The 12,054-nt window shown below is 43.4% G+C and overlaps 2 protein-coding genes across 6 annotated transcripts in view; both read left to right on the top strand.

The window, feature by feature from the left end:
• Positions 1–12,054, top strand: part of LOC127052711 (uncharacterized) — a 136,998-nt gene that overhangs the window by 30,089 nt on the left and 94,855 nt on the right. The gene's annotated exons all lie outside the window — the stretch shown is intronic.
• Positions 1–12,054, top strand: part of SRPK1 (SRSF protein kinase 1) — a 43,975-nt gene that overhangs the window by 13,821 nt on the left and 18,100 nt on the right. For all 5 annotated transcript variants that reach the window (XM_050956606.1, XM_050956604.1, XM_050956607.1 and 2 more), the window contains 4 exons: positions 3,188–3,306; positions 9,377–9,485; positions 9,943–10,030; positions 10,643–10,730. In XM_050956606.1, the coding sequence (XP_050812563.1) occupies positions 3,188–3,306; positions 9,377–9,485; positions 9,943–10,030; positions 10,643–10,730 (404 nt within the window). The remainder of the gene's footprint in view (positions 1–3,187; positions 3,307–9,376; positions 9,486–9,942; positions 10,031–10,642; positions 10,731–12,054) is intronic.

Here is a 12,054-nt window from a genome sequence, read left to right as displayed (position 1 = left end):
AGCAAAGATGATTTGGAGGAGAGAGTTTTTAATTTTAAATGGTATTATAAAGATCTGACTGTTATACATGGCTAATAGGGGAATAATTAACTGTATGTAAAACTGTCATGTCTTCCAAGACTGAATCTCAGCTGTGGGACAGTGTGAGATGTAAACTATAGGGTGCATCAGACACTAGATGGTCAATAGCCATGACATGTTGGTTCCATTTAGAATGAGGAGGAACTAGAAATTTCCAGCAGAATGGCCAGAGTGGTTTCTGATAACTTCCTTGTTGCAGGAAGAGCACTGCAAAGTACATCAGTGGTTTTCAAGCAGTCTGTTGTGGACCACTTAAGATGAATCTTTTTGTGGCCCCACTTTCTTGTCCCTATCCCACACCTTCCCTGAAGCAACTGTGTAGTACTTTTTACATGAAGGGAAAAAAATCTTAGGGCAGTATTGAGGAGACTGAATGTGATGGGTATGGCTGCTGGATTTAAATTCCCTGTTGTGTCTGCTGTTTTTCCTCTTCCTGGGTGTAAACAGGATATTAGCACCCAAACCCTTCTCATTGCTGCAGCTCCCAAGGCTCTCATCCATCATAGCACATCTGGATTACTGAAACCTTTTTTTCCTCTGGCCTTGACTGTGCAGTCTTGCCCCACTCAGATCCATTCAGAATGCTCCTGCTGAGACAATTTTCCTATCCTGTTTGACCATCTCACCCCTCTTTGTATCCTTCCACTGTCTCCCCCTTCTTTAACACATCAAATATAAGCAACTTGTCTTCACTTTCAAGCCTCTAAGGCCTAGCCCCTTCCGACCCATCATTTATCATTGGCTCCATCGTCCACTTGCTAAGTTTTCAAACTGGTCCTTGAAAGGAGCAACATCCTTAAAGCCACTTCATTGTTCTTCAAATCCCTCCTTAAAACTCCACTTTGCCATGGCTACAAAAACAAAAACCAGGTAGTCTGCTGGTGTGCTGAGACAGCTGCCTATCATGCTGACCAGTATTGTTTCCTTGTACTCCCCCATATGTCTGTATTCATCGGTGGCTTGCTTTAGGGCAGGACCACCTTTTTGTTCTGTGCTTGTACAGCGCCTAGCCCAGTGGGCTCCTGATCCATAAGAAGTATTGCTAGGTGCTATGATAATACAAATAACACAGCCCTGGCCATACTATGTTCCTTTGCAGTTTGGTTCTGTCCTCTTGCTATCTGGCTTAGTTTTGGGGTAGCATACAAACTTGTTCCCCCTCTAATTTTCACCAAATAAAGTGACAGACTTCAGCTAGCTGTGCAGGGTGCAGAGAACTGCTTGGGTTTTTTCTGTTTGTTTTTAGCTTAGAGTCGTGAACTAGGTCAAACTACAGTATTGGAAATCATTGCTGTTTGAATACAGATAAATGCATGCATCACTGTAGTGTGGTAATCTCCTGGAAATGTTCATGTGGTACAGTTCAGGAGCAGTGATCTGCGTGACTGGACATGAACCACTGCAGTGGTTATAAGTTGCCCTAATGTTTCTAGTGTAGACATGCCCTCAGTAATCATTGGGGTTTTTTTTGAGCCACGTGGAATAGAATTTTAAGCAAAGTGGATGGGAGGCATCAATTACTAACTTATGAAAACAATAGTTGTAATACAATAGAACTCTAATTCACACTGTCTAGAAGGTTCAATGTGAATGTCATGCTATAAAGAAAAGATGCATTGATATATTATTTTGTCAACTGTAGTTTTATACTTCACTTCTAAAAATGCAGTCTTAGTAGTGATATATATCTATTACTACAGTGCTTGTACAGCGCCCAGCACAACAGGGTGCTGTTCTTGGTTAGTCCCTTAGTACTGCCATAATAAACACGGCTGGTAGACTGCATGCTTTCTCGTGCAGTATATAAGATAGGCGAACTCTGTGAAGGGGATTGATTTAGCTCTATAAGGTTTTATGTCTAATGTATTTTTTGATTTGCTTTAAAACTTCTGAAAAAAGGGAAGTCTTTCATCTCTTTCACTATTACTAATGGCACAGTTAATGCAACTGATAAAGCAGCTATTCTCTGCATTTCCCAGTACTTTATCATAATGGGATGATGACTTTCCTGCAGCCCTCAGTTAATAAGCATAAACTGAACACTGACAGCTAGTAACTGATAGAGAAATGGGGAGAAAATGTTACTCTGGACCAGTTTCCATGGTTCCTTTTGAGTATTTCTGGATTTAGAAGGAATCATCCCTTAAAGGGACATTACCAGCTAGTTTCAGTGTATGGCTTTGAAACTGTCATACACTCAAATGTTTTTGGGGCATTAAACACCCCCGTACCGCATTGGAAACCAAAATATTATGCTGATGCAGGAGAACCAGAAAGTGACGCTGACCAACTTAACTTTGTTGTTCCTGCAATCAACCTAGTACAGCATATATGGTGAAAAGCTAACTAGACTCTGAGACTTTCATCTATAGATGTCTCAGTTGTTAGTAAAAGAAAAGAGAGTTCTTTTAAATATCTTTCATCTTCTGTGTTGGAGTACAAAAGGCACAGGTTTTAAAATGGCAGCCACTTAATTCTTTTCTTAAAGAGCAACTTTTTAATTCCTCTTTCCTTACAAGATATCTTTTCAACTCCTAAAGTCTGTTTTGTACCAACCCCTCCTCAAAGCAGATGGTGAAAGTCTGCTTCACTGAGAAGAGACTGCAATATCCAAGAAATATCACTGAATCCTCTTAATCGGGGACAGTTTCATGTAATGGGCGTGACATCAGTCTTAAACTAATTAACATTTTTTACTCATTTATGATCTTCAGATTCAATGTAAATAGTGTTTTAAAATATAAATTGCTAAAAAAAAAACCTCACTGACTTGAAATCTTTAATGTGAAAAGAGACTGGATGAACTCCTGAGGTCAGTAACTTATTATCTCAGTGGGATCAGCTGGGTTTTAACTCATTGTAAAAAATGTGCACACTTCTTGTTCTGACTATAAAAAATGCCCCCAGAGACCAGTCAGTTGTGTTTCTCAGCTATGAAGAGGAAAGAGCTGCTGTTTATATGCCACCTGGCATTTCTAACCTGGGAGTAAAAGCCTGTAAATGTGAGAGTCGGCCACTTACTGTCATTCTCTTCTCCACTCTCTCCAATGCTTCCTGTTGAATTGAAACCTAATGTATCTGCACCTTTATGTTCTTACCCTCTCAGGCCTGAAACTCAACATCGAGGCCCTGCTACTCATTCAGAGAATGATCTCCCTGAACAAGAGGAGGAAATCCTGGGATCAGATGATGATGAACAGGAGGATCCAAATGATTACTGTAAAGGTGAGAGGTTGCCTCTTTAGACTCTTGCTAAATACAGTTTGGTGGCATTCTCTCCCCTGTGGGCATTAAGACTGTGGTGTCTAATATGATAGGTTTTCTTGGCCAGAGCTACAATTACAGACTTATCACACACCCCATGAGTGACATAATTATACCGATCTAACCCCCAGGTGTAGACAGTGCTATGTGGGCGAGAGAGCTTCTCCCGTTGACATAACTACCGTGGATGTGGATTAGGTACGCCAAAAAGAGAAGCTCTCCTCCAGTAGGCAGAGGCACATCTTCACTTAAGCACTACAGCAGCGCAGCTGCACCAGTGCAGTTAGGAGACAAGGGACAGGATCTACACTAAGAGGTATGCAGAGCAAGAGAGAGTCTGTTTTCTTGGTGGATAAAGAGAATCTGTCAGAATGGGAAGCTAACCTGTGACTACTGTGGTGTGGATATTAGAATTGTTGGTTGATAAGATTCTTAAACCTTTCTACTCTTGTTAGTGAGGTCTCCCATCACTCTGGAAGAGGTTCCTTTTGACTACCAAACCAGGCCAGGATCAGCTTGAAATTTTACCTCTAAGATGTGGGGATAAGTTTGGTCTTCACTGTTCTGTCTGTGTTAACTTGCATACTTTGCAATCTGATCATTGGGATACTTGACAAACCCATTTCCCATCTGCCTCGAAGAGGAAAGAATTAGCTGAACTCTCCTTGGAAGGTGCATTTGTCAGTTATGGAAGGGAGAAGAGTCTCTAGATTCTGAGACTTTAATCTCTGCGTATGGCCACATTTTTTAGAGTCACGCAGCTGCATGGCTTTACCATCTTAACTACCTATTCTAGTCTCTTTTTTTTTTTTTTAAGGTCATCTGAAAGGCTCTTTACCTGTCAAGATCTGAGCGGAGGGTTCTGTTTTTAATGCATCATTTAAGGATATCACCAGTGCTCAGATTATTCACACAAACAAATTTATGGGTATATTTTCTAAGACAGCACTCTTAGGTGTTCAGCTCTCTTTGACTTTCAATGGGAATTGGGCACCTACCTCCTATTTTAGCCTTTGAGAACCCCTCTAGGTGCTGCAGCCCTCTAACATGCCTGTAATATACCAAAGATTCTCTCTCTCAACTGGTAGCAACAGTTCATAGGCTTTCAAAACTATGCTCCAAGGACGGTTGTGCCCGCTGCTTTTGTGGTAATCTGCACTGGTGAAGTGCTAATGTAGACAGCAAACACTCGCCTAGCAACTGATTCATGGCATTTGGTTCTCCCAGTGCAATCCCTGAATGCTACTGCGCACTCTTCAGTGATAACTTGTCTTTGACAGCTCAGGACACTGACTCTGTCTTCTGTCAAGGTGGCTGCATGAAAACAGCCCAGGTCAACAAGACACAAATATAACAAAAAAGCAGCTTCTAATTTTGAGAACTTTCTTGTTTTGTTTTTTACCCCTATTCCCTTCCCTTGGGATTCTCCTGAAAAGATAAGAGGAAATGCATGCACATTTCTGAAAATAGAATGGAGTCAGTTAACCCACTTCTCTACCATGCTCTCCTTGCAGAGCTCCTCTGGCATAATTAAGGGAATGGGAAGAACTCTGGCCTACACAGAGACCCAGAGCATTCCTGTCATTGGATCCTGAGGGAAACAAATGAAAAATTTTATTCAGCTACAAAGTAAAATAAAAACAAAACGAAAGGGAAAAAACTATCAAAGAAATGAATGAAAAGAGTAAAATAAACTTCTTCCCTCCCTGTAGCATATTCTGGACCTCTGGGCCCACAGATCGCTCTTCATGTGGGTTAGAACCTTTCAATGTAGGCAATGGGGAAAAAGCAAAAAAGGTAACAAGTGTTAAGTCTGCAATGTAGACAGTAGATGATATATACTTTGTCCACAGGGCTCTCTCTCCCGTTTTGGAATGGGTGTAGTAATCCATAGGCTCTAGAGCAACATGCCGCCTGCGGACCTTCACTGTGCGGCCCGTGCAGGGATTCTAAATCCCACACACACAGTGCTCTGCAGGCAGCCCAGAGCCCTTTGAATCCCGGCAGCAGCAGGGAATCAAAGGCTCTGCACTGCCCGCAGCGGCGGGGAGCCCTGAGCCCTTTAAATGCCAGCTGTGGCCAGGAGTCAAAGGACTCTGGGCTGCCCGCAGAGATTCCCAGCCACGGCTGGGATTCAAAGGACTCAGGGCTGCCCGTGGCTTTGGGCACCCCAGAGCCTTTTGAATCCTGGCTGCGGCCGCTGATTGCCCCTTCCCCAGACCCCCACCCCTTATCTAAGCACTGCTGCTCCTTGTCCCCTGATTGCCCCCTCCCGAGACCCCTGCCCCTTATCTAAGCCTTCCTTCTCCTTGTCCCCAACTGACACCACCCCCAACCGGTCCCCTGATAAACCCCTGGGATTCCCATGCCTATCCAACTGCCGCCTGTTCCCTGACTGCCCCCCAAACCTCCACCCCATCCAAGCCCCCCACTGCCTATCCCTTGACTGCCCCCCGGAACCCTCTACCCCTTCTCCAACCCCCAGCCCCCTTACTGTGCCACTCAGACCAGCGTGTCTGGCTCCGTGAAGCTCCAGACACATTGCTGCCATGCTCCCCTGTGGAGCCCACAGCCCAGGCCGCGCCTAACCCCCCCCCAGCATCTGCCTTCCAGATTTGAACACCTCAAAATTCAGGAGTGCTCAAGCTCAATTTGGGCAACTGTTACTTCATTTCTCCCAAATCAAATATACTGATCCACTGTAACTTGCTGTAGAAAAAGTAGGATAAAATTGTGCAAGAAATGCATTTTGGGACTAGAATTGCTATTTTCAACAGCCATTGCCTTTTCCTTTGTTTAAAAGGAAGACAGTGATATTGCATTGGCAAATTCCCCATAGAAAGAGTGGAACAAAAGAATAATAAAGGCACCTCAACTTTTCCTCATTTATGGAGGACAGTCTTATAATATGCATCCAGATATCCTCCAATCACACAAGCCGAAAATTGTTCCACTTTACTGCAGCTCTGTAACCATATGGGAACCAATCCTGTTTGTGTTTTGTGTACATCCAAAATTCCTGCTGAATGACCTGCCCTGGGAGCGAGTTACCAGTGACCCAGGGCTGGGGCGGCAGGAGGTGTGTGGAGGAGGGCACTGGTGGGGAGGAAAGGGGGAAGCCCAGCGCTGTGGCAGCAGGGTGTGTGTGTGAGTGGGTCAGCGGAGAACCCAGGACTAGGGCAGCAGGGTGGTACAGAGGGGAGCCCAGGGCTAGGGCAGGGGGGCAGCCAAATTTTTTTTGCTTGGGGCAGCAAAATACCTAGAGCCGGCCCTGCCGGGTTCCCCCAGCTGCTGGAGCCCCAGGCCCTTTAATTTGACCCCGAGGGCTCCCAGCCACCTCTTCAGCTGGGAGCCGCTGGTTGATTTAAAATGAAGTATCACCTCCCCACTCCCAACCTTCCTTTTTGGCCCACTGCTGTTTTGGTGGGGCGGTGCTGGGGAAGGAGAGTTTGTTTCCGCAGGGCTGGGCTGCCCTGGGGCAGAGTGTTTCTGCGGGGCCGGGAGGTTTCGGCCCTCAGCTGTTTTCTTTGGAGTAATGTGGCCCTCACCGCTTTACGAGTTGTGCAGGCCTGGTCTAGAGCATCAGCAGGGAGGGCTGTGTATAGACACTATACACCTAAAACAAATACATGGAATAGATGTACTGCCCTGGGTCCATCACAGTAGTGCAAGTTACAGTGGAGCACTTATCAGCAGTACGTGCAGGAAAGTGCATTACTTTTTGATGTTGATGGCACAAATGGTAGCAAGAGAGAGAGCTCCGGATGAGTTTTGCCAGGTAAATAACAGTAGAAACATTGACAAACTGTTAAATAGACTTAATTACAAACACCTGTCTTAAAAGGAATGTTAAGAGTGAAAAGTCACGCTTTCAAAAGTTAAGAAATGCCAGAAATAACGTTGTCCATGCAACATTAATTCAGCCCCCTTGTGCATGTGTATTGTAACAGTCTTGAATTATGATCACACTTTTTTTTCCACAGGCCCACGTCTCATTCAGTACACGGGATTGGATGTTGCTCACTGTATGGATAGTTACTGAATATTTTATCTTATCCTTACTATTCAGTGGTGTCTGTATCTTATTTACTGCACACCCTTCAGACCCTGTCCTGAATACAGAATTTATTAATTTCCTTGTGGGCTTTTTACTTAATCACCATAGAATGAGTGTTTCCAAATAATTTATCATCACAACACCTTTGAGATAAGGTGGTGGTATCCCCATATTATGGATGAGGAACTGAGGCACAGAGATTAAGGCCAAAAGTATCCGCTAATTTGAGTGCCTAATTTGAGACCACTGGGGTCTGATTTTTTTCTCCAGAGTTCTTAGGGGGTTTATAGCACTTGATCTATTTAGAATAGATCTCCATTGCCTTCAGTTGCAGCAGAGAGTGCTCAGCACTTCTCCAGCTCAAGCCCTGGGTATCTCTAATTGTGTACTCAGAAAATGAAGAACAAATTAATAGCCACTTATGAGAGATCTCATTTTAAGTGACTTGCCCAGTATGTTGTTGAAACCTTATGGCAGAAACAGAGAGAATTCACTTCTCCAAAGTGGCATTCAAATTCCTTAGCTATCCTTTCTCTCCCTGCAGTCTCCTGCCTCCTTCACAACACTTTACTCCAATTCTGCAGCAAAATGAGAGAGGGGTTCTACAGACAACAGTCTCATTCACTACACAGTTGTGATTTAATCCCTGAGAAACATCCATTTTGTGCATTGGATGAGGCAGAAATTTTGTGGGGGGGGAAAAATAGTATGAAATGAGTATTCACCCACAAAAGCTTATGCTCCAAAACGTCCGTTAGTCTATAAGATGCCACAGGACTCCGTCACTTATGTGATCATGTTACTAAAGACTTTCAGTGCATACGCATAAGGGGACCAAAGAAATGTTGCAGAGGAAATCTTAATTATAGCATTTTCTAAATTCTTAGTGCTTGATTTAATGTTCTTTTAACACAAGAAGATGCATAAAAACATCATTTTGAAAAGGAGCTGGACTCCTACATGGGTCATGAGAATGGTTGGACCCTTTAGATCCACAGCACAGACTTCTGCCACTTAAGCTAATAGAGTAGCTGATAGCAGTAGCAGGCTGTCATCTTTGTGGATCAGCCACTAGAGGGAGATGAAATGTACACTTTTTTCTAGGGGGTTTCCACAGATACTTGTCATTGGCAGGTATGTTGGACTCTGGAATCCAGGATTCAATTCCAAGTTCTATAGGGTTGTATGTTGTAATGGTTACAGAGACCCCTCTGCCCCTGTCCCTTCCAGCTGCCTTTAGTTTCCCTGTCCCTGGCTTTTCATCCCTCCGCATATTTCAGTTATGCTACTTTCTTCTCCCATGCTGCCCAGACACCAGGAGAGGGGACATTGGGAATATAGGAGAGACAGTATCTCTGCTGTCTGTTCTGGTGTCTGATGCCTCAGCTCCCTCTAGCAATCAAGAGGAGCAGTTTTGGGAAAGTTCTAATCAATCCTGGAATGAATCATGCTCATTGCTGGTGCGGATAGTACATGTGCAGTCCAGCCTACGCAGGAGCTGTGTGGGGATGGCTCATGCTCAGTGCATCTGAAATCTTCAGAGAAGTTAGCTGCCGAACTCTTAACACGTGTCTGCTCAGCATCGGCAAACAGTTTTCAGAGATTTATAGCTTGGTCCAATTTGGAGATTTCCCACCACTGGGGTAGGAAGAGATTCACTCCTGACACTAGCATGAACTCCTTTTTTGTCTATAAAAGCACCTTCATAGTAAATCATTCTAGGTCAACTTTAATTGGAGCATATTTATTTTCATATAAACTTAGTGGGTTTTTTACAAAATGCCAAGGAGGAAACAGTGAGGCTACTCTAGCAGCATTCACATGGAGAAAACATGCATGTGCCCATTACATTTAACTAGCCTATCAAAATGTGTTGAGTGAATTTTTCCTAAGCCTTGGTTCATGCTCCACCTGTCTGTTCTTTGACATCCATATGATGGTTTGAACTGATAACTTCCCATTTACTTCTTCCAGGTGGTTATCATCTTGTGAAAATAGGAGATCTATTCAATGGGCGATACCATGTGATCCGGAAACTAGGATGGGGGCACTTTTCCACGGTGTGGCTATCTTGGGACATTCAGTAAGGCTTTTGTTCTTTTGCTGGCATTTCTGCCAGGAATCCAGAGTAGATAATCTTTGCACAGATAAGACTAGCAGACTTCTCTTATCTTACATGTATTGTGCGTACAATGTCAGAAAAGATGATTGCATTAGCATGTGCACAGGTATTAACATTTTATATTGCATGCATGTGTATAGAAAGAATACTTTGTGTGTTCAGCTGTTTCTGTTCCAGCAGTTCAGGCCAGTCAAGGTGTAGTTTGCGTTAAATGTATAAGGCAAGGAAAACTAACTAGGTTTTGTAAGAGCCGTACAGACAGTTTTCACATGAGTGAATTGGAGCTTATCTTCCTGTGTTACTAAGGAAACAATCCTTAATAACCGGGTATTGCATGCCAGTGAATTAAGAGAATTCTGGAGATGGCCTCTTTGAATAGGAGACCACTTATCACTAACTTGCGATGTCTGTGTTTAAGGGGGAAAAGGTTTGTGGCGATGAAAGTAGTGAAGAGTGCTGAGCACTATACAGAAACAGCATTGGATGAAATCAAACTGCTGAAATCGGTGAGTGCCTGAAGGCAGAAAGCTCTGTTCAGCTTTGTCCATTTTCAGAGTTAATACCCCACTCAGTTTGGAAAATGGATCCTGTACTTAAGGATCATCTCTTGGTTCCACAGTACATGAGGGTGTGTTACAGACCTAACTGACTAGTGTAGTCTCTGGTGGGTCCTATTTTTGTTTGAGCCATAAAGGGGTAAAAGTAAGCAAACCTGACAGATTGATTTAAGGAACACTGTCCAGGTTTTAACCTCTTTTACATGGTGCTATTTTATCTCCTCCATGGGACTAGGTCATCACCAGTATTCATGGTAGTCTCTGATGGTCATACAATAATTGAAACTCTGTGCCTCCTAATGTTCACTTTGCACCTCCCAGAGCTGGTGGCTATGCTTTTCATTTAAGTTTTATTGGTCAGATGATAAAATATTCATGTTATGTGCTGTTTAATGGATTGTAGGGAAGGTTGGAGGAAGGTATGCACCGTTCTGGGATCCACCAGCACTGCTTAGCACAGCTCCCACTTTTCCCCTGAGGAGAGGGGGAAATGTGTTACACACCCAGTGATGTCTAGCCCAGGAATTGATTATCTCATGTTCCTTATCTTCCTCCACGCAGGTCCGCAACACTGACCCTAATGATCCAAATAGAGAGATGGTGGTTCAGTTATTAGATGACTTCAAGATCTCAGGAGTGAATGGCTCCCGTATCCTTTTATAGAACAAATAACAGAGCACAATTGAATTAGTGTGGGAGTTTCCTATGCAGCTCTCTTGCCAGTGGGAGGCGAACAATATCCACACAGCCGTTTTACTGTCCAAAGCAAGTCTCCAATAAAACAGTCCTCTCCCAGTGGGCCTTATAGCTCCCTGCAGATCATAGGCCTAGAATAATCCATCACCACGTAGAGTGTGAAGGACAATGTTGTGGAGTCATGATTTAATATGCAAGACAGCATGACTGCGCTTGATTAGAGCTGAATGGCACAGCCCCTTGGGGTTTTCCTTTTTCATCCTTGACCAGGCCACATGCAGCCTTTTATTAAAATCCCTGACTAAAGCATTGCACAAGAGCAAAGATGTGTCTGTTGGTGCTGAGTGCAAACTGTAGGCTTGCAATTTAGCAGCATAGGTCAGCTTCTAACTAAGAGGGTCTGCTTTGGCAGCTTTACAGGCCTAATATAGTTTCTGAAGGTCAACCTTATGACCTGCTTGGGAACTCTTAATATTGGATTGTCAAAGATCCTCTGTATGTTTGTAGTATCAAGAACAAAGGCAGACTCTCAAGTGGTGTTTGTGACATGAAGCACTTTGCTAGGGTTCTCCATAAAGTGTGTTACTAGAATTCTGGCCCCAGAACTTTTCTTTGTACTACATCCCTCCTTTGCAGAAAGAGTGACTTTCATTTACCTCACTGGGAGTCAGTGGTATATTGCACAGGGAAAATCCGACCCTAGATGGTAAGCTTTCTAATGTTTATACCTAAAGGAAAATGCAGGACTGGGCTATGAATAAAGTCCAACTCTGCTGCTTAGCTGCAGTGGGAAAGGATATTCTCTAGAGAGCACAAAATCAGAGCAGCTCAGTCAATTGCCTCAGAGAAAGTGATGGAAACATTCCTGTTAATCTTTTCTTGTGTAAAAAGAAGTGTCTTAGTCTAATTTTGACTCGATGCAGCTCCTTCAATGTTGCTTTAAATTCAGGCAAGAAGAATGCATATACACACTACCTATGAGATGAAGAAAAATAATATCATGAACTTTAAGAGCTATGCTTTAGAACAGCAAATTCTTAATATTGAACCTGTCTAAGAAGTGGCCTCATAAGGTTACACCATTTTTACCTGTGAAACACAAACAGTGTTGAAGATCGAGCCCGTGAAAAGTGAAAGTAGCTTTAGGAAAAAAGCTGGGAGAGAAATAACGTTGCTTGATCTATGGATTGAGAATTCAGTTCTTTGGTCAGAGTTCATAAAGAGATCTGGGGTGAGAGCCAAGATCATTTGGGAATTTGTCTGCTCAGCTAGGCAGT

Source organism: Gopherus flavomarginatus, chromosome 5, assembly GCF_025201925.1.
Source record: "Gopherus flavomarginatus isolate rGopFla2 chromosome 5, rGopFla2.mat.asm, whole genome shotgun sequence".
NCBI classification, from domain to species: Eukaryota; Metazoa; Chordata; order Testudines; family Testudinidae; genus Gopherus; species Gopherus flavomarginatus.
The sequence above is the reverse complement of the archived record's forward strand: the minus strand, read 5'-3'. Positions and strand labels throughout refer to the sequence as shown.